This window comes from Lampetra fluviatilis, chromosome 33 (genome assembly GCF_964198595.1).
Source record: "Lampetra fluviatilis chromosome 33, kcLamFluv1.1, whole genome shotgun sequence".
NCBI classification, from domain to species: Eukaryota; Metazoa; Chordata; class Hyperoartia; order Petromyzontiformes; family Petromyzontidae; genus Lampetra; species Lampetra fluviatilis.
This window is the reverse complement of record NC_136307.1, coordinates 1094457-1117862: the sequence shown is the minus strand read 5'-3', so window position 1 is coordinate 1117862 and position 23406 is coordinate 1094457. Positions and strand designations below refer to the sequence as shown.

Sequence of the window (23406 nt, the reverse complement as noted above, 5' to 3'; positions counted from 1 at the left end):
TTCTTGCAAGCTGAATAGAGATTTAAAATATGGTATGAGGAATATTTTAAAACGGTACGGTGGCTCTCGCGCAAGTCCGGTGGCCAAGGTTGGAGGTCTAAGACCAGGCGAGGTTGGAGGTCTAAGACCAGGCTGGGTTGGAGCTCTAAGACCAGGGGGGGTTGTAGGTCTAAGACCAGGGGGGGTTGGAGGTCTAAGACCAGGGGGGGATGGAGGTCTAAGACCAGGGGGGGTTGTAGGTCTAAGACCAGGGGGGGTTGGAGGTCTAAGACCAGGCGGGGTTGGAGGTCTAAGACCAGGGGGGGTTGGAGGTCTAAGACCAGGGGGGGTTGGAGGTCTAAGACCAGGGGGGGTTGTAGGTCTAAGACCAGGCGGGGTTGGAGGTCTAAGACCAGGGGGGGTTGGAGGTCTAAGACCAGGCTGAGTTGGAGGTCTAAGACCAGGCCGTGGGAGGCCTGGGGGAGGGGGGGTCGTGGCGTGTTGACTGAGCAACAGCTGTGTGATCGAGCAGAGGGGAGCAGCCACGCATGGACGATGAGGTAGTGGTGATGATGATGAGGTGGTGGTGATGGTGTTGGTGATGAGGTGGCGATGATGGTGTTGGGGGTGATGAGGTGGTGGTAGTTTCATGTCGCTCGCTACCGGACGGTAAGGACCGAGGGTGCCCCTACCCAGGACAGCTCCTCGGGTCAACGAGGATGCTTTCCCCGCCGCATCATCACCCTTGTGATGATGACATTGTTTTCAAGAATGTTGGTCATCAGCTCCATCAACCATCTAGGCAAGTAGAATGAGAAATAAATAGCACCCTAGCCAAATATCAAGTGGGTATAATTGATATCATTTCAAGCGACTGTTTAAATGTATTCGTAACGAAATAAAAATGTAACCATCTGCGTGGCGCAAATATGAGCCCGCTGTAAAGACCAATACACGTACAGCACGCGATAACAACGGCAGGGCGGCTTGCTGGTGGAATGATGGGGAACTGGAGTGATGGCGAGGCTGCCTGCTGGTTGAGGATAGAGGCCCAGGTGCAGGGAGGCTGCAGCAGCAGCTGCAGGCACCGCGGCGTCTGGGCGCGCGCCTCCTCCCATCGCGAGTCGTTCATCATCGCTGCCTCTCGCAGGAACGGCCCCGCGGTGCCCGGGGAGGAATCCCCTCCAGTCCTCGGAGTACGGTAATAGAGGAACAATAACAACCCCGCTTCCTGCCATGCTGTGTGTGTATGTTGTATGTGTATATATATGTATATATCGACCCGTGGCAACTGGGTCTGCTCCCGTGACCTCCTACCAGCAGGCGTTCGACACTTCACGTGGCCTCACAGCCTGGCACAAGCGTCGTGGTAACGTCACCGCCACTTAGTGGCGAATGGCGGTTGTTGTTGTTGTAAATCTATTTGTTGAACTTCTTTCGCAGTACCACCCACCGCACGTAAGCCAACCGCGCTAATCGGAGGTGCGGGACGGGGTAAACACGGCCCCTCTTTCCGAGCCACCGAGGTTTCCGCACATTCGTCCACAAGAGGATTCAAGAAACAATGCTCCACTGTTTTAACTGCCGCGCCTGGGAGGCCTCTGCATTGCAAAAGTCAAGTGCGCTACATCGCTGTGGCAGTCCTCCTCCTCTTATTTTGTTTCAAAATGTGGGCCGTATAACATACTTCGATTATAAGTAAAGTCTACAGGCATACAATGACATAGATGCACAAGTTTTTGTTTGCCTCCAGAGATGCTCCAGCGAGGACTCGCTGGCATGTGGGAGTGAGTGTGTTGAACGTCGTTTGCACCGTACGTAGCCGACCGTGATAATCGGAGGTGCGCAGGGAAGGACAACAAACTCAACACTACAAAGCAGTTCTAAAGAAATGAGTTTTCAATTCATATGATTTAAAAGTGCACGGCTCCAGTGGCTTTCTATAATATCGGAAGGAAGAGCGTGCCAGACGGCCGCAGAAGCGCATCTGAAAGCGCGCGATGCAGGGCCCGTGTTTGTGTGTGCAGTCAAATGAGCAGAGCTTGCACGCATGCCCTGCTGACAATCAAACACGCTGACAGTCAAAAAAAAGTCTCTCTTTTTTTTGCATTTCATCCTTCATAGCCAGAACGGAGAGCGAGCGAGCGAGAGAGGGGACACCTCTAGTGGAGACACTTGCAGTCAATTCTCACGACGACATGCAAACATAAAGAGGCTCGTGGATGTTCTCAGACGGCAGATTGTGATGTGTTCCTCAACAGTGACGTTTGTGTGTGAACTCACGCAGACCACCAGTACGTACATTTAAGCGATTACACAGTCTACAAAAACAATACAGCCGATGTACTTTATGATGCATTCAGGCGTGCAATTGTGCACGAAATGGTTTTAAAAACGGTTAATTAATTAAACATATTTACATATGTTTGAGTTCCAGCCATTCTCTATCTACCGATAGATGAATGCCTTCTCACGCAATGTCTATCAAGGGGGGGAGGGGCCATACTTCACCGCTCTGGTTAGTGCGAGTTGATGAATGGAGGGAATGGAAGGAAGGGACAGGACTGGTTCAGATCTAACCGTGAATGAATGTCCAGTCGCCGGGTACATAGCGCAGTGCGCTAACCATTGTGCCACCACTCCACCGTTTTTTATTACTTAGTATTTATTTTTAGATCTTTTAAACATCGACGGCCATCTCGCACGCACATACACCTTTGGGTATCGCACATATGCGGTGTAGTTTCAGCAAAGCCTCGATAATATCCGCCAACTACGAGAACCAGTGGGAATAATCAGAACCTAATCGGAGTTTGAAAAACATCAACATCCATCTTACAAAGTCCGGGTAATTGTCCCCGATGACTCCACGTAGCATAACGAAGATTGAGTGATTTAAAACATCTAAATTCAAGCGGCTGAAACTAAAACGAATTGGTCACAGGGGCTTCATTGTGTAAAGGCGCCACACAGCAACGAGCACGTGACCCCGAGTGGATCTCCGGGCAGCGGAGCAGACACATGACGCGTGTCCACCAAACGCACAGAGGACTGACGTCACACATCGTCGTTGCGCGTCCGTTCTCGGTGCCTGTGCACCACTGCCAACGAAGTGTTACGAGAGACGTGGCGCATACGTGTACAGTACAACATCAGCCTGGGGGCCGTCCATAAATGACGTCACGCGATTTTGGACGATTTTTGACCGCCTCCCCCCTCGTCACAAGGCGTCACAAAAAGTCAGACCCCTCCTCAAATATGACGTCACAAAGCTTTGCCCCCCCCCCCAAAAACCATATTTGGATTTTGAAAATAAAACATGCTTCAAATCGCTTTAAACTATTGTCATTGTAGTGCGTATTTAATGTGGCGCTGCACTCTGATGTTGTAGGAGAAAACATTTATTAAAAAGTCTGTTTTATTCAGTAGAACGTGTTGTCTATATTTATTTAAAGTTGCGAATTTTGATGTGACGTCACATTTCTCAAACACCCCCCCCCCTCGTCACACATGGTCACAAATGTCTAACCCCCCCCCTAGGTTCGTGACGTCATTAATGGACGCTCCCCTGCCATAGAAACACGTTTGAGAGAAGCAGGTTTAAAAATACCGTTTTGTATATGTACAAATGTGCTCGGCACGTGCGATTGTGACTCTTCTTAGTACGATTGATAAGTGTTGATTGGATACATGAACTGTTTCCTTGAAAACAACGCTTTTGAATGGAACACGAAGACATTGGTGACACGTGTACGGTAAGGTGCTGCATACGTGGAACGACTCAACATATGCATCTCAACGACTTCATGTTCACATTCGATTTTGCCCAGTTTGCTGATGCCGCATGCCGCCCCTGGACTTGAAGGGGATGAGCAGGGGGCACGAGCATCGACTTGCACACCGCGGTGGCTAGGAGATGTTACCTCCCTCGCCAGCTATACAAGAGGTCGTGGGTTCGAGTCCGACCCTGAAGCCTGCTGTATATTTGGAGTTGTCATCTCTCTCTCTCCCCGTGGTCACGTGTATTTTTCTCCGGATCCTCCGGTTATTTTCCCCTCTACATTTATAAAACACGCGTTCGGAGAATTTGGCCGCTATAAATGTCCACGTGTTAAAGTCACGTCGTTGAGCTGTCATTTGTGACCCAGGCCGCTTCTGAAAAGGGGCTGGCGGGGGATCACCAAGGACCGACCTGCCATGCCCAGGAGGTGGTGCGCGAATCGATGCCGCTGCCATGATGCCGTGGAGTGGCGGGCGAGTGACCGCGTGACGCTGCCCACCCACCTGGCGAGCCCTGGGCACGAGTTGTCGCGCCGGTGAGGGGGCTCGGCTCGGGGTGGTTCATGGCTGTGGGTAATTCGTGGCCTCGTGTGTGAGCAGGGAGGGTGGCGAGTTGGAGTCCTGGGCCGGGTTGCGTAAAGTAACTTGAGCGAGCGCTTCCCCGAGTTTCCTGTCTAGATACCAACTGTCATTTAATGGACCAACTTCACTTCAGGTGTTTTATGCTATCAGCCGATTTATTCTGAAATGATTTCTTTCAGGTCGTGGTTTGCTGGGCCACAGGGCCCAAAAGGCATAAAACGCCATGCATGCGACTACAAACGTGTAATAGATATGGACTAATAACCTCTGATAATGAGCTAATAATGCGAAATGTAGTGAACTGTGTGTGAGAGTTGGCGAAGTGCAGCGACGCTGCCTTCGGGAGGCGAGCTACTGAGACACGGCGAGACAGACAGGCAGACAGCCAGGCAGCCAGCCAGGCAGCCAGCCAGGCAGCCAGCTAGGCAGCCAGCCAGGCAGCCAGCCAGGCAGCCAGCCAGGCAGACAGCCAGGCAGCCAGCCAGGCAGCCAGCCAGCAGAGGAGACGCGGAGAGTGCCAGACACAAGTTGAATGTCGCAGGGAGAGAATCCGCCTGGCTTCCCAACTGCTTCGGGCCAAATACTTGCAGCAACGATATACCGCAGACCTGTATAATATCCCGCCTGCTGTTTATTCGTTTCTGCATGCAAATTCAATTCCCCTTTTCCCATTACGCATCCTCATTTTAGCACAAGCTCCAGGTAAGATCGCTTTAATTGTTTTGAGAATCCGGTTGCAACTCCACATTCCCCGAGGGCTACAACACGCGCTTATGTCCCACAGTACAATTCTCAGACTGACACTTTAAAAGACGGAAAAAAGCTTTACTAAAAAAGCTGAGGATCAGCTAACAGTAAAGCAGTTGTGCTCATTAACAATTGAATTTCGTTTTTATTATTCCGAAGTCTCTTTGTGTTGATGTCGATCTGCTCCCAAACGACGTCGGTCGAATTAATCCAAAACCGACCAAAACCCCCCCCACCAACATCACCACCCCCCCACTACCCCCCCACCACCACCCCCCACTACCACCACCCCCACCACCACCCCTCCACCAACACCACCCCCCCGCCACCCCCCACCAACACCACCACCACCCCCCCACCAACACCACCCTCTCACCACCCACCACCCCCCCACCACCCCCCACCAACACCACCACCACCCCCCCACCAACACCACCCTCTCACCACCCCCCCACCACCCTCCACCAACACCACCACCACCCCCCCACCACCACCACCCTCTCACCACCACCACCACCCAGCATGCGGCGTGTCTTAGAGCCATTCGTGCACTTAGCAGCAGCAGCAGCAGCTGCACGTGGCACGCGCGTGCTCTTGTAGACACTTCCCCTACAGACTCCTCACTCTCGATTTGTTTTGTGTGTCAACCACAAACAGAACGCTGCAGGCAAACCACGCAACGAGCTTGCATAACAGCACTGCTACAAGGCGCTTCGTGTCGTGCATGTACACACCGCATATTCACGGTGGTGTGTACACGGGGTGTGTACACGGGGTGTGTATCGGCGGTGTGCGTAAGGGGTGGAAGGCCCCTGTCGAGGTTGACACGGCCAGCTTGACGTGCGGTCCCACAGACCTCTCCGCTTCCAATTCACTCTCCCACCGCGGCAGTCGAAGCAACGGAGCGGGCTCCTTAAATCCATCCTCACCCCCCCAACCCTCGAATCCAGCTCCTCGTTTGCCCATCCAGCAGTACGGACGATTAGTCAAGAGGTCGTCAATCATCACGTTGCGTGCTGTGGTAGTGAGTGTGTGAGTGGCTCCCAGCTATTGCAAGTTGTCTGGCCAGCGTGATACAGGAGGCCAAATACCCTCGAGAACGGCTGCCTCTTGAAGAGCTGTTTCTCGATGATGACCTTCTGCGGGCAGTGGTGGGCTCAAGCCACTGCAGGGCTGCACATTTTCATCTTTTCAAAAATGAGGAGGTACTGTGTGGCTGGGATTAATACATTAATGCCACCGTCCACATCTTAAGCTGATGTAAAAAAATTATTAATCTAAATCCAGAATCTGACTGAATCCAGATATCGACAAAACAAGGAATAAATCACGCGAGACTCTCCACACGGCAGAATGGCCCCTGACGTCTTTTCACAGTAAAGAATATCACCCCGATCATTCTTACCCTTGCAACAACGTTAAAATACGCGGACACAGAGGAATAAATTCTCATCTTGACAATCGCTCGTTTTTGACATAATTTTTTTCTTGGGTGGGGGGAAGTGGCAGTATCCGCCTTCAAACCTTTCGAGCCGTGGCCAAATGCTTACAGAAATACAATTCTGATGATTAACTTTCGTCCAGACGATAAGGATACCCCAAGAGTACTAAAGCGCTCCCAAGACTACATCCAAACATATATATACGTCCATATTCATACGCAATGCACTTTATTCACACAGCTCGTCGAAAAGTACATCATATAGAGTACATAATATCAACATGATGCATTTACAGACCCATGTTCCTACAAATGTAACAACAATATATAAATAACACACATTACACATATCGTACATTCCATTTACATATAAAATGTGAGCCTACATTATTACATCAGCAATCTTACACATATCGCTGCACAGAGAGAACTAATAAGCACCGATAGGATGGCACCCAGCTCCTCCTGCCTGCCTATCTGAGAGGTTGCACTTTGTCGCATCCTATCAACTATCATTCCCTAGCAGCGAGTCAAGCACCAGCGTATTGTGGAGTGTGGGATTTGCGGGGTGAGGAGAAGGGAGTGGGGAATTACTCGAGACGAGTTTTCATTGTTCATCAATGTTTTTCCTACGCACTGTACCCTCCTCACGGTAAACCGAGTCTGGACAAACTATTTTTTTTTTAAGTTTTGAAAATCCAGCGGCCCTCAAACCAAGTTTATCTCTGTAAATATTACAAGATGATTGTACGGAGCTCATAATTAGGGTTGCCACTTGGTCAGAGCTTGACCAAGACAGTGTGGGGAATTGATACCTGTATTAACGTAGCAGGAATTGATTTGTACCAAGGTCTGGTTTCGTTGTGTTTAACTTTATTATGATTTACCACACACTGACGACCGAGGCTGACTGAGACAACCCTTGCCTTATTGGAAAAGGTGGAAACTCCAGTGACAGCTTCAAGTTTAGGGAGGTCATTGACCCTCTCTGCTCTCGGGTTTGGAAGTCATCAATGCTGAAAACATGAATTTTATTCGTAAAATAATCCATATTAAAGCTCTGTCGACAGCATACTGATTTTAAAAGGATGTTGCTCACAACACAAACATGCGCACGGTCGCCATATATTATGTCGCATGCGATGATGGGCATGCCGTTGGATCAGGCTCTGCTGTCCTCGACGTGGCCAAGGTAATTCTTCAGCAGAGGGGGCAGCGGGAGGCACTGTATGGAGCGCAGACGCTTCCGACCGAGGGTAGAGCGGATTTTCAGACGGCACAGGTGGATCAGCGAACGGGGGGTCTCTGAGTAAGATAAGTAGAAGGGAAAGGGGGTTGACAAAAATATCATTCGCTGTTTTGACATCAATGACCCTGCACAAAAAGTTTTGAAATGGTTGGTCTGGCTCATCTGGTAGCCAAAAGCAATCCGTTTATTTATTTGGCGACCATCTTGGCCGCCATCTTGAATTATGTGCTTCAGGCCATTAGATTTGGCTTGGCAACGGCAACTTTCAGAATCAGTGGGGTCGGATTACACGAAAAAACATCGAGTGCCAGCTTGTTACACGACTTGCCTCGAGCATCACCCTGTAGGCCCCTCTTAGACACCGCTGCCTACACCAGCGGCTCCAAACATTTTAGACCCCTCTTCAACATCCAAACATTTCGCGGGCCACCAGGCATCCGCGGACCACAGGCTTGAGAACCGCTGGCTTAGACTACAAGGTAATATATTGGCCCATAATATAGGAAAACTCCTCTCCACCCTATTACCCATGACTGCCATTATTCAGGGCAGCCATTGGGTCTGCGAGAACTTATATTATCAGCGGCCCTATATTTCTAATTATCCGCAGCTAAAAGCTCATCCCATCGCTTATTGCGGAACAGCTTCCTGTTACGTGCACCTTACTTGTGGTTAAGAGGAGTCACGCTAAATATTATTCTCATTAGCCCGCGGGCTACGCACGATTTCTTCCCTGTGAATGAGTGGGGTAAATTCACAAATAACGCTGCGGATATTCGGGTCGCTGATATATCAGTCCCCAACGTCGCCACGGATAAGTGGAGTCTTGCTTACTGTACATAAAATACAGAAATTAATATCTGGTACAAAAGATGTATTACCGAAGCTATCAACAGAAGTTGTGTACTGGATTAACTGCACGCGTGGTAAATGTTACGTTGGGCAAACAGGACGAATGACCAGCACGAGACTAAAAGATCATCAGAGAAATATTAAATTCTCCCAAATACAACTGTCAGCAGTAGCAGAACACGCGTGCCAACTAGGACACTCAATTGATTTTGATAATGTTGAAATTCTGTGCAAAACTAGATACTCCTGGCCAAGACTAATTAGATAATCTATCGAAATTGAAAGAAATAAAAATAACTTTAACCGTTCGGATAGCTACCGCCTTAGTGCTGCGTGGAAGCGAATCATCAAATAATACATTTATTAAATGCATGCCTACAAAGGGCAGCTTACTTCAATAGGGATTACCGTTGGTGGGGCTATTTTAATACACACAATAGACAGGAAGGACAAGTTCAAAGGGCTCGCACAATGTACGTTGCCTCAGTAATTCCCCCCCCCACGTGCCGCAAGAGCGCAGAAGCGTGGTCACCACATCTACGCCTCTACATAAGGAACGAAACAGGAGGACTTCTCCACAAATCTGGCTGTCGCCTGATGAAGCTAGTTGTAATTACTGGCAGTACTACGATTGTAAATGTTGTGGCTTGGCTCTCCAACAAACCGGTGTGCTGTACTAGTGACGAATTGGCCACGTTCTGTTTCCGTGACAATCCTTACTAGTTGGCTGTGTCGGGTGGTGGCGGGTTTTAACGACACATTTATACATTTACGCGATCTAACCCCAAAAAAACTCTATTATGGAGCTCTTCCATACCATATTTGTATAGTTTTACGTAAATATGGTTTTACTTAAGTCGTCAAACGCTTTCAGCACCTAGCACAACAACAACAAAATGTATAAACCAATCAATCGTCGTCTTGTTTACTGTTGCAGTAGTAGTAGTTGTTTTTAGAGTGAGAAACCGATGGCGCCGTGGGGGAGGGTACCTGCCAGCCGCTGGATCGTCACCACATCCTCGCAGTTCTCCCAGAGCAGCTGGAGGATGCAGGAGCAGAGGTGCACATTGGCCACGTGCTCGAGCAGCATGCACACAATGGACTCGCAGTGTGGGCTCATCGCTTTGCTCGTCAACAGCTCACAGAACTGCAATGTTCACAGAACAGAAAATTAGAACCCAGCAGATTTTGATCATCCCGATATCAGTTTCCCATTACGATGGTAATGATATTTGACTGATATTAGTTTTACCTATTGGTATCCGATGATTAATAATTAATTTTATTTGGTAGTGTATTTGGAAACAGTTCATTCCGACCTCTAAATCAAATAAACTGGATTGATTGCACATCCGTACCTGCATGGTTCTATTGGGCAGCGGGGTTATCGCATGCTCGTGTGTTTCCCAGAGCCCCTCCTCTTCGGCCTTTACCTGGACGTGGTGCGAGTCCACGCCAAAGGCACAATCGAAACATGAGCGCGCGTCGCACCCCTCGCGCAGGAGCAAGCCGAGCATCCGCACGTCGCTGGCGCAATAAATGAGCACCGACGGGAACGCGGTGGGGCGCCCGATCGTCACGACGGGCTTCTCCGTGTCGGCGCCGTGCTCCAGGAGGGCCTCCACGAGGGGCAGCGAATTCATCCGCACGGCCACCAGCAACGGCTGGAGAACGTCCAGGTTCGGGTCGGCGCCGGCTCGCAGCAGGCGGCGAGCGGCGTTCAGATTGTTATTGGAAACGGCGAAGAAGAGGGCCGTGGTGCGGCGGTCTTCGAAGTATTTGGAGCGGCTGTGAGACAGGAGTGCGTTGGGGTCAAACCCGAGGTCGAGCAGCGTGCCCAGGACGTCGTCGTGGTTGTGTTTGGCAGCCAGGTGAAGTGGGCTAATGCCACTCCGAGCCACGGCGATCCGGCTCGTCGACTCGGCCAGCAGCGACGTGAGCCTGCACGGAAGAGCGCATGGACCGCAATTGGTGGCGGCCGTTGCAGTGGTGGAAGTAATTGTGTAAGGACAATGAAGGAGTCCTGGGGTTGATGGTGGTGGCAGTGGTGATGTTGATGGGGTCGTTGGTGGTTGTAAGATTGGACGGTTTATGGTGGATGGTTTAATTGCGAAAGTCGAATGTTGGTGGTAGTGTCGTTGGTGGCTTCAAGTTGATTTTGTTTAACCAGATGAGAAATAGAGAGACCAGGATGAGTCCCATTCGCAAGAGTGACCTGGAGCAGCAACAGCAGAAACATCAGCAGCAGCAGGAGCGGCAGCAGGAGCGCTAGCAGGAGCAGCAGCAGCAACAGGAGCAGCAGCAGCAGCGGTGCCAACACGGAGGGCAGCGCTCACCGCAGGCTGCCCTGCTGGGCGGCCGCGTGCAGGGGCAGCAGTTCGCCGTCGTTGGGCCGGTTCACTTTGGCCCCGGACGCCACGAGGAAGGCGGCCACCTCCTCGTGGCCGTTCCTGCACGCCTCGAAGAGCGGCGTGCTCCCATCCTGCGTGGCCCTCTCCACGTCGGAGCCTGCGAATCGCAAGTCGCGATGTTTATTTAGACTGCGGGAGGAATCCGACGAGCTACGGAGCTCTTTTCCTTCACGGACGTGCAGCAACGTATACGTGCGGAATAGGCGAAGGCTTCGGAACGCCCTCTCCTCCGAAGGGTTTGCCGCCGCGCATCGTACCGCGCGCGCTCTCGGGACGGAGCACACACGCGCCGCGCCGAGCCGCTCGCGAGAGCACTGACCCATCCGGACGAGGTAGGCGACGACGCTCAGCACGCCGCACTGGGCGGCCACGAAGAGCGGCGTGGCGCCGTAGTTGTCGCGGACGTCCACGCGGGCGCCCGCCGCCACCAGCAGCTGCACGATGGGCAGGCTGTGGCGGGTGATGGCCTCGTAGATGGGCGTGTGGCTGTGCAGGTCGCGCGTGTTCACGTTGGCGCCGTGTCGCACCAGCAGCTCGGCCACCTCCAGCAGCAAGTACTCGCACGCTGCGCGCCGGCGACGGGGAGGGGGGTAGAGGAACCGCACGCGGACAAAACCCCGCCGTCAAACCCGACACCCGCCCGCTGCTGGATGAACACCACCCCCGAGATGAAGACGGACATCTCGCTGATTTGTCGTGCTGCGTGGATTCACCTGGCTCTTCCACACACGATTGCTGTGGTGTATGCACGTGTTTTGGACTTCTTTCGCACCGTACGTAGCCAACCGTGCTAATCGGAGGTGCGGGGTCTCCACATTAAATGTTCGCTCCTTGGGCCACCACTCCGTCATGAGCCTTGACCACCGCGCCATCACCCCTCTCCGGCGACGTGTCCTGCCTCTGCCACTTTCCGTTCAATCGCAGTCGGAATGATGTCCCTGACCTGCGTGCGTTCCTCTTTGTGTAGGTCAGTGTAGATTCAGGTACGCAGCTCCCAAGGCCTCTTTTCAGTGCCAACAACATCATGTTTAACAGTAACAATAGCAATGCGATGTAGAACGCGTGCAATATTTCAGAGGCACTCGAAAGGGCGGCGAACGAGGTGGGGCCTTAAAGTTTAGGTGCGAAGTGAACGCTGCTGCTGCTGTGAATATGCAGCAGCAGCGACAGCAGTGGGGGTGATGATGACGACGATGATGATGATGATGACAATGATGATGATGACAATGATGATTATGACAATGATGATTATGATGACAACGATGATGATGATGATGACGACGATGATGATGACAATGATGATTATGACAATGATGATTATGATGACAAGGATGATGATGATGACAATGATGATGATGATGACGACGATGATGATGACAATGATGATTATGACAATGTTGATTATGATGACAAGGATGATGATGATGATGACAATGATGATGATGATGACGACGACGATGATGATAATAATGATGATGACGATAATGGTCACTTTTCAGACGGCGGGGGCTGCCACGGAAAAATGACGCCCGGCAGTGAGACTTTAAAAACAAATATTTTACCAGGTAAGGCCCACTGAGCGATATATCTGTTTTTCAGAGGCGACTTTGCTATCACAAATGATACCGCAACGAAGTGGCTTAGCGCGTGGAAATGTATTGCAGCCACATACACTCACTTTGATTCTAAATGTGGAAGAAATAACTGGAGGACCCGGAGAAAAAATCCACGTGACCACGGGGAGAGAGACACTCAAACTCCAAATATACAGCAGCAGGCATCAGGGTTGGGTTTGAACCCACGGACTCCTGCATACCAGGCGAGGTAGTTAACATCTCATCGCCACCGTAGCACCTCCACTCCTTGGTCCGTTACACTCAACGACACTTCTCATTCGATCTAATGCTGCTTCTTCCCTTTGCGTGATTCCAGTTTCCTGAGTGAGGTCGCATGCGGGCACACAGGCCTCTCACCCTTGTACAGAGGCGTTTCCATCCAGGTATTGTGGACATTGGGGTTGGCTCCGGCCTGCAGCAGGATGTCCACACACTCCGTCTTGCCCTGGCAGGTCGCCAGGTGCAGGGCGGTGTCGTTGGTCTTTGTTCTCTCGTCGAGGGCTTTTGGGAAAGCTGAGCGAGCGGCGACAATGGAAATCGCGAGCAGATCGAACGGACGTGTAAGCACAGTTTCGTCCGCCAGCTATTACTAACTTCCGATTTAAAGCTTTCAGTCGAAAGACTTAACAGCATGCGGCGTGAGTTGTCTTGCCCCACTTACTGGTTGTTCCATTGTAGAGACATGTTCTCTTCCAGTTTAAATGCCAACACGTACAAGTGTTGGCGAATATGCCACGTCGTTTCACGTCAATTCAATCCGCACCCTTTTCAACGGCACGCAATGTGTGATGTGGCATAATGGGTAGCCAAAAGACATTCTGCTGCTGTTATGATTATTATTGTGATTCTGCTTTTGATGATGATCATGCTATAATGTGCTCACGTTATAGCTACTAATGAGATACTGCTGCACAAATATTCATACCAGCTCGCTGCACTTGTAATGTGCAGTTGTGCCAGGGCACTGCCATATCAGACAGAGCGCACTATGTTTGCAATTTAGTCCACGATCTGTAAGAAAAAAATATGCAGACGAGTACCAGGCTACATGTCTTTCACGATTACATATTTGACGTTGATCACAAAATTATTACGAAGTCTCTTTACCCATTGAACCACCCTCATTTAGGTCACAGAGAAACCCATTCTTTTCATTTGGAGTCAGCAACTCCCCACCATCGGGGCACTCGTCGGCAGCACGTGGTCCGCCTGCTGCTGCTGCTGCAGAGAGACGTTCATGGTTCGAGCCGTGCAGGTTCGTCCCGCGGGTCACGGATTCGTCATGAATTGCGACATTACCCCCAAGCTGCCAGACGGCGCGCGTGTGCGAAACACAACACGTTCGTTCACGACGGCCTCCGTTGCCGTGAGAATGGCGCAAACATCTCAATTACGAGTCGAAGTGTTGTTGGCCAAAAAAGAAAGAATGTCAAATTGGGGAAAGACGAAAGAGCGTAATTGGGCATTTTTTGCGTGTGCTCTGTGCTGACCTTGAGTCAGCATTCGCAGGCAACGAGTCTTGCCCAGCATAGCTGCCTCGTGAATGGCCGGCAGGAGCTGTCCGGGAACGCGGAGCAGGTTCACCCCAGCCTCCCTCAAGAGCGTCAGCTCGAAGGCATTGTCGTCATTGATGGCCATGGACACGGGGCTCCACCTGGTGGTCACATGGCACACGCGGCGCAGGAGGTGATGCCTCGCACAGAGTCCCAGACCCAGCGGGGTCGACAACCAAAATAACAAGAGACTCGACATTTCAAGAGCCCACAATGCACTGTGGCGGTGAACACGAGACGGTGGTGGCCCCGAACGGACAACGACACGAAGCAGCTCCTTTCAGAGCCGCGCGCCACTCCGGAGCTGCAGACTGCTGACCCCTGGTCCAGACAATTATTTTGTCGATCCCAGCTCTGCGATCCATTGCGTTGCTATCCAAGCACCGTTCCGTGGCGAGCTATGAATTTAAGTCGCCTCTGGTGCTTCAGTTCGAATTTATAGCTAGCGAGGGAAATCCAGGACACGGCAAATGGCTACGTGGATTTAACGCGCGTCGCGAGAAGGGGTGAATAAAACGAGGCCACGTGTTCGACATTTTCGGATTAATCTGAACAAAAAAATGCAATATTCGGGCCTCGATATGACATTTTTGGATGTAATTTTGGAAAATCGGATTCATCCGAAATGTGTGACATCACGGGACGTGACCATTGGACGTGACGTCACATCACTGCCGTGCCTTTCTGGCCGAAAAAAGGGTCCGTCACGTGACGCAGTTCTGGCGGCGCACTTTGAGTGACGATGCGAACATAGAAACCGATTGCGTTCAAACAAATTACCGATGGAACATTTCGTAACAATGTGCAATTCCATTATTAATATATCAACGCATTCGATACGTCAAAATCCTAAAATATGGAGCTTAGAAATGCAATCCCATTTGGGGCTAAAAATCTCCGATCTCTGAAAATATGACATTCAAAAACGTATCCCCGTCGTAGACGCGTAAGATGTCCAAACGGGGTCCCGTGGCGAGCACGCTCGCTGGGGCTACACAACTCACTGCTGCTGCAGCTTCACTTGCTTGTGCAGGGAGAGGCCGAGTGAGGCGTCTTCACACGAGTCTTCTGGGGGAGGCTTGTGCGAACATCCTTGAATCGCCTTAGAACTGAAACCACATTCGGGACAAAGAGACCCCCCCCCACCACCGCAGCAGAGAACAGCAACCCACATTGTGACGGAGACGCATACAAACAAATAAACTCAAACGGAATAGTGCACAGATGAGCGTGGAGCGATGCATGATTAGATTTGAGAACGCAGGTTCAGGGCACCAATAAAACTTCACAAGAGGCCCCCTCGGCGTGTGTCCGAGTTGAGCCTCCCAGAAATGTGTAACGTGACCCACAACTAATCCTGCCTGCGTCAAGTTTACCACTCGGCCTTGGCTTCATGGCCACAGAAAGCGCTTTGACGAAACATTCCATTAAAGAAAGCACGCGCGTGATGAATGACAATGTAATACGATTTAAATCTTTCGTGACTGCAGGGATTCATCTTCTTGGTTCTTAAATATACGCTCCAAGCTTGGTGGTGTTTCATTCTTCACCTGAGGACGGCTGCTTGCGTTGTAGCCGAAACGTCGTGAGAATTATTTTATTATGTTTTATTTTTATTATTTTATTATTTCCCTTCTACGTGACTTTACCGTAAGAACCAAGAAGAAAATGTAATACGAGTGATAGAGCCACATACCTCGTCCGAGGAGGCGCGGCTGCCTGCACTGCTTCGCCGTGGCCACCAGGGGGCAGTAGAGCTCCGCGTGGCACGGACGCGTGGTTCGTTTGGCGCGGGATCGCGACCTCTGGCGGGAGGGCGCGGTGGCTTCTGTCTTCATCATTGCGGAGCAGCAGCGCACCCGGACGCCTGCTCGCAGTCCTCTCCACCGCGGCGCTGTGGAGCACGAGTCGGAAGTTCACGGAGAGCCGACCTCGTTTTGATCGAAGCTGAGAGCTACGATTAATTTCCCGTGCAACTTTACAATTGTTGTGCGCGCGACGGACATGCAAATGCGATCTCGAGATGCTCCACGTTCAAGCCAGGGGTCGGCCACCTGCGGCTCTGTCAGCAGTGCTTGGTGACGTTGTTCACGTTGCATTGGCGGATCTTGAAATATTGAGTTGTTTGTTTGTTCCGAATTTGAAAAAAAAGTGGCTCATCGTGTTATTTTGGTTGCCCACCCCCCGGTTTCAGCTGAACGCCTCTCAGTTTAACACGTGGGAGGAGGCTTTCGCGACCAAAATCATCCATAATACAGGTTTTTTGGGTTAGATCGCGTAAATATATAAATGTGTCGTTAAAACCCGCCACCACCCGACACAGCCAACTAGTAAGGGTTGTCACGTAAACAGAACGTGCCAATTCGTCACTAGCACAGCACACCGGTGTGTTGGAGAGCCAAGCCACAACATTTACTATTGTAAATGTTGGCATGCGACTGGAGTCACCGCCGCCCGAGTATTACAACCACCTGCTCGTACCACATTGCCCTCCGTGCCACCATGGCAGGCTAAGTCGTTACCTCTCCCCTTCATCCGTTCTCTATTTTTTTGTCGAGTCGGGTGTCTGTACGACGATGCAGGCTGCGCGAAGAACAAAAATACCGCCGGTCGCGACAGAAACATCCGTCCGCGGGTCCCTTACCTGCCCCGCGGTGGCGTCGGTGACTCCGCCGCGTCGCTGTGCACGCGCGGGGAGGGCGCGCGCGGGGAGGGCTCGCGCAGGGAGGGCGCGCGCAGGGAGGGCGCGCGCGAGGAGGGCTCGCGCGCCCTCTGCCACACAAAGGGGCCACGGGTTGCGCGGTTGGCGTTGCGCAGGGCGGCGTCCGCGCTGAGCCCGCAGGAGGCGGAGGAGCTCGTGGGGTCGGCGGCGCAACGCCGGCGGCCCTCGGAGCGCGTGCCCGTCATGGTGCTCCCGCTCGGGGTCCTCCTGTTGCTGGGGGGGGGGAGCCCACGGGATGTCGACGCTAAGCCACGGAGCGTCGCTTTTGTTTGAGTTCGAGGCGGAACCTTGAACGGGATTCTCGCGACGACGGAATTCCATTCGAAACCCACTTATTTTGCCAGTTTGAATTGTGTCATTTTTTTGCCAGTTTTTGTTTAATTTCTTTTGTTCATCATCATTATCATCCTTCTGAGACCGCATGTCATAAACATATTATATTTCATAATAACATTGCGGAAATAATAATTAAATCATTTACACTATGAGATCTCTTTTACCAGTGGCAAAATATAATGGTAGGTTTTTACCCTGTTAACTGGTACAAAACTGACACCTTTATTCAAGGCATCATGTTTGCAATGACCACAACACAAGTAGTCAATAAAGCAAACAAAAAGAAGCAACTCTGATAAGGATAATAATATGCACTGTCCTTGAAGTTGATTGGCCCACACCCGAGACGGCTTTCTTTAGAGCCTAGTCCCCATTGGTGTAAGGCCAGATGACACCAGAAGGCGTACAACTCAAAAACAGTGCAATATCAGAGTATTGAGAGTTCGGGGTAAACATTTACACTATGAGATCTCTTTTACCAGTGGCAAAATATAATGGTAGGTTTTTACCCTGTTAACTGGTACAAAACTGACACCTTTATTCAAGGCATCATGTTTGCAATGACCACAACACAAGTAGTCAATAAAGCAAACAAAAAGAAGCAACTCTGATAAGGATAATAATATGCACTGTCCTTGAAGTTGATTGGCCCACACCCGAGACGGCTTTCTTTAGAGCCTAGTCCCCATTGGTGTAAGGCCAGATGACACCAGAAGGCGTACAACTCAAAAACAGTGCAATATCAGAGTATTGAGAGTTCGGGGTAAACATTTACACTATGAGATCTCTTTTACCAGTGGCAAAATATAATGGTAGGTTTTTACCCTGTTAACTGGTACAAAACTGACACCTTTATTCAAGGCATCATGTTTGCAATGACCACAACACAAGTAGTCAATAAAGCAAACAAAAAGAAGCAACTCTGATAAGGATAATAATATGCACTGTCCTTGAAGTTGATTGGCCCACACCCGAGACGGCTTTCTTTAGAGCCTAGTCCCCATTGGTGTAAGGCCAGATGACACCAGAAGGCGTACAACTCAAAAACAGTGCAATATCAGAGTATTGAGAGTTCGGGGTAAACATTTACACTATGAGATCTCTTTTACCAGTGGCAAAATATAATGGTAGGTTTTTACCCTGTTAACTGGTACAAAACTGACACCTTTATTCAAGGCATCATGTTTGCAATGACCACAACACAAGTAGTCAATAAAGCAAACAAAAAGAAGCAACTCTGATAAGGATAATAATATGCACTGTCCTTGAAGTTGATTGGCCCACACCCGAGACGGCTTTCTTTAGAGCCTAGTCCCCATTGGTGTAAGGCCAGATGACACCAGAAGGCGTACAACTCAAAAACAGTGCAATATCAGAGTATTGAGAGTTCGGGGTAAACATTTACACTATGAGATCTCTTTTACCAGTGGCAAAATATAATGGTAGGTTTTTGTTTGCTTTATTGACTACTTGTGTTGTGGTCATTGCAAACATGATGCCTTGAATAAAGGTGTCAGTTTTGTACCAGTTAACAGGGTAAAAACCTACCATTATATTTTGCCACTGGTAAAAGAGATCTCATAGTGTAAATGTTTACCCCGAACTCTCAATACTCTGATATTGCACTGTTTTTGAGTTGTACGCCTTCTGGTGTCATCTGGCCTTACACCAATGGGGACTAGGCTCTAAAGAAAGCCGTCTCGGGTGTGGGCCAATCAACTTCAAGGACAGTGCATATTATTATCCTTATCAGAGTTGCTTCTTTTTGTTTGCTTTATTGACTACTTGTGTTGTGGTCATTGCAAACATGATGCCTTGAATAAAGGTGTCAGTTTTGTACCAGTTAACAGGGTAAAAACCTACCATTATATTTTGCCACTGGTAAAAGAGATCTCATAGTGTAAATGTTTACCCCGAACTCTCAATACTCTGATATTGCACTGTTTTTGAGTTGTACGCCTTCTGGTGTCATCTGGCCTTACACCAATGGGGACTAGGCTCTAAAGAAAGCCGTCTCGGGTGTGGGCCAATCAACTTCAAGGACAGTGCATATTATTATCCTTATCAGAGTTGCTTCTTTTTGTTTGCTTTATTGACTACTTGTGTTGTGGTCATTGCAAACATGATGCCTTGAATAAAGGTGTCAGTTTTGTACCAGTTAACAGGGTAAAAACCTACCATTATATTTTGCCACTGGTAAAAGAGATCTCATAGTGTAAATGTTTACCCCGAACTCTCAATACTCTGATATTGCACTGTTTTTGAGTTGTACGCCTTCTGGTGTCATCTGGCCTTACACCAATGGGGACTAGGCTCTAAAGAAAGCCGTCTCGGGTGTGGGCCAATCAACTTCAAGGACAGTGCATATTATTATCCTTATCAGAGTTGCTTCTTTTTGTTTGCTTTATTGACTACTTGTGTTGTGGTCATTGCAAACATGATGCCTTGAATAAAGGTGTCAGTTTTGTACCAGTTAACAGGGTAAAAACCTACCATTATATTTTGCCACTGGTAAAAGAGATCTCATAGTGTAAATGTTTACCCCGAACTCTCAATACTCTGATATTGCACTGTTTTTGAGTTGTACGCCTTCTGGTGTCATCTGGCCTTACACCAATGGGGACTAGGCTCTAAAGAAAGCCGTCTCGGGTGTGGGCCAATCAACTTCAAGGACAGTGCATATTATTATCCTTATCAGAGTTGCTTCTTTTTGTTTGCTTTATTGACTACTTGTGTTGTGGTCATTGCAAACATGATGCCTTGAATAAAGGTGTCAGTTTTGTACCAGTTAACAGGGTAAAAACCTACCACCATAATAATTAAATCGTTGCCCAAAGGAATCCACGACCGGGAATAGGCCTCCCCATGGAATGCCGGCCGTGAGTGTTGTGTGGCCATACTTCACCCAGCCGGTCGGTGTGGCTTGGTGAATCGGGGCCCCAGAACGGGCCCAGATACCACTCGTCACTTTTGGTGTCAACCGTGGCCGAGATCGAACTGGGGTGGGCTGGCTTCGTAGTGGCAGTGCGATCACTGCTCCTCCACCACCCGCACCCGCACGTTTGTCTCACAACACAATACACCCTGCTGACATGAGCCCACATAATCACAACTCACGCGATGATTGCCTCTCGGATTACTTGTATAGTAGATATCGATGTTTCTTTTTTAAATAGAAGGCACTAGGCTCACAAGCACCGGGCGAAGTACTGTAGTGCCCTGTTTGAAATCTAGATGCAAATTGAATCTCTTGTTGGCATCATTCCCACCAGACAACATGGAGCTTACAGCCATCACCGGCTGCAGAAGTAATGACCTGCTGGCTTCGCATGTCCCGGAATACCAGCTGACTTAGACATTTGGAACAAATCTGTTGCCAGGGCGTCTGCCAGTCTCCACAATCTCGTGCAGGTGTAGGGGTGATGCAGATTATTTTTAGTGCCACGTGGACACGTGCTAGAGAGCGTGGCAGGATCAGAATACCCTGACCTGTGCTCCACACTGTCGAGAAAGATGCAGGCGCTGCATGTTCCTTGAGCAGAGACGAAAGTGTCCGGAATGCTGTTATTGGTCTTCACTCGCGCACAGTCATGCAATAACAGGTTCCTGAAGTTCATCACCGTGCCATACGCTGTTTGTCTCGGTGTGTGTCTCGCTCGGTGTGTCTTTGTGTGTGTGTCTCTCTCTGCATGTGTGTCTGCCAATGCTGTTCCCGTGTCTGTGTTTTATCATTCATTCTTACCTGATGATGGTTGCTTGTGTTGCAACAGAAACGTCGTATTCTATTATTATTTGATTTGATTTTCTACGTGACTTTACCGAAAGACCCACAGAGTAATTCCTGCAGTCACGAAAGCTTAGAATCTAGTTCCATGCCACACACAGTCAGAGTTCGTCAGGACGCGTCGTCTATGCGGTGTGGTTACTGCCAAGGGATGCCAGGGTTCAGAGTGATCATGTTCGTCGAAGAGGTTTTTTTGAAGGGTGGTACATTAATAAAGCACCCTGCTGTTGCGTAATGGTTAGCATATCGAGGTCGCCGGTTTGATTAGACCTCCCGGTGCGGCAGTGGCCTCAAAGGGCGGGTTTCTTAAATCGATGCCTTCTGTCCACGCAGCGGTGCATCTACGAGTGCACCAGTGTGACTCGGTCGGCAGGTCCGGTGTGGTGGGGTGGGGTGCGGTGTGGTGGGGGGTGGTGTGGTGGGGGGTGGTGTGATGGTGTGGTGTAGTGGGGTGCGGTGTGGTGGGGGGTGGTGTAGTGGGGTGCGGTGTGGTGGGGGGTGGTGTGGTGGGGTGCGGTGTGGTGTGGTGTAGTGTGGTGGGGGGTGGTGTGGTGGGGTGTGGTGTAGTGGGGTGCGGTGTGGTGGGGGGTGGTGTGGTGGGGGGTGATGTGGTGGGGTGTGGTGGGGTGGGGTGTGATGCGGCTCTCTATAGCTCCCGATAGTGGAGGCTTCTCTGCTTGCAGTGGCATGAGAAATATTGTTGCAGGGCTGCACCTTTACCCTTCGTATTACTAAAGGGGTGGATGGGTGGCGCAGTGGTTAGCGTCCAGCGATGTGAACCAGTCGACCCGAGTTTGATTCCTAGCCACAGAGTACACTCGGGGCATGTTGTTGAACTTCTTTCGCACCGTACGTAGCTAACCGTGCTCGTCAGAGGTGCAGGGGAAGGACAACCATCTAAACACAAATAGCAGTTCTAAAGAAATGAGTTTTCAATGGAAATTTAAAAGTGCAAAGCTCCAGTGGCTTCCTAATATTGGAAGGAAGAGCATTCCAGACGGCCGCAGAAGCGCATCTGAAAGCGCGATGCAGTGACCGTGTTTGTGTGTGGAGCCAAATGAGCAGAGCTTGCACGCATGTCCTGCTGACAATCAAACACCCTGACAGTCACGGTGCCACACAAAATGGGCGTCATTTCTCCCTTTTTTTTACATTTCGTCCTTCATCGCCAGAACAGAGAGCGACGGCCGCAGAAGCGCCTCTGCAACGCGCGCGATGCGGTGATGGCGAGCCGAAAGGCGCTGCTGCTGCTGCTGCTGCAATGACCAGAGCATAGCCGTGGCGAGTGATTTATAAACTGGTCCCACCCATCTTCTTGGTTCTTTCGGTAAAGTCACGTAGAAGGGAAATAATAAAATAATAAAAATAAAACATAATCAAATACAATTCTCACGACGTTTCGGCCACAACGCAAGCAGCCGTCCTCGGGTGAAGAACAGGGCTGTCGGAAAGACAGCGTCTTCAGACGCATCGGCAGCTGTCATTCAGCACAGGGTCCAAGCATCTTTGCACGAGCCGATCTCTCCCACCCCGGATATTCGAATAGAGAAGTGTGAACGCGGTGACTTGGGCTACCCTAAGTGTGCAACGACTACGACCCTGAGCCACGTGACCTCGCGTGCCGGTTTCCCCGTTGACCCCAGCGGCATCGTGACGGGTCTCAGCCCGAGCCAGAGTGCGCGGCTCCCTCGTGGCAGGGAGCTCGCCAGCACCGCCCGTCAAGTCCGCAGGGCACCACGAGGGTCCCGTGGGGCTGGCGAGCCGCTACCGCAGTGCGCAGACACCCGGGAGGATTAACACGGTTGGCTACGTGCGGTGCAAAAGAAGTTCAACATGCATACATACATACAGAGGGATGGTGGGCAGAGGCCTCCGATTTCATTGCTCGCACCAAATGCTATGCTGCTCGTGTTAAGCATGTCTATAGGGCTTGGGTCAAGCAAATATTTACTGCTAAATTAAACCATCCATGCGGGGCATGCGAGTCCTGTTTCCAGAGTAGGGTCCAACTGTTTTGTATTGTGTTAGAAATGTAATAGCACCACCCGATTGCTTTCCGGTTGCATTTTCCTTTACGACGGAGGCAGCAATGTGTGTCTGCCTTGCCAAGCTGGAGATTCCATTGCCGCAGGGATTGGATGTTTTCCGAGCGATTCACAAGCTCGTAACGAGGACGACTTTAGTTTCATGGAACAATAACGTGCTTAAAAAAGTGGCCCCTGGCGATATTCTAATTGTCTTGGATGGTGCGCATGATGTCTATGCAGCTGTGCATTTAGCTATCGCTTGCTGAACAGTGCTATAAGGTACTTTAAATTAAATCAGCGATGCTGCAACATTGGTGTAAAATGGTC

General features: G+C 50.3%; 1 protein-coding gene across 1 annotated transcript; it reads right to left on the bottom strand.

Moving 5' to 3' along the window:
* Positions 1-7631: 7631 nt before the first annotated feature.
* Positions 7632-16714, bottom strand: LOC144943868 (uncharacterized). Its single transcript, XM_078871704.1, has 10 exons — positions 16692-16714; positions 15907-16104; positions 15215-15319; positions 14148-14311; positions 13015-13170; positions 11361-11606; positions 10967-11138; positions 9989-10571; positions 9621-9777; positions 7632-7834 (listed from the first exon to the last, which is right to left on the bottom strand). The coding sequence occupies exons 1-10, from the start codon at positions 16712-16714 to the stop codon at positions 7692-7694; spliced, it is 1947 nt and encodes a 648-aa protein (XP_078727830.1). The 3' UTR covers positions 7632-7691.
* Positions 16715-23406: the final 6692 nt, after the last annotated feature.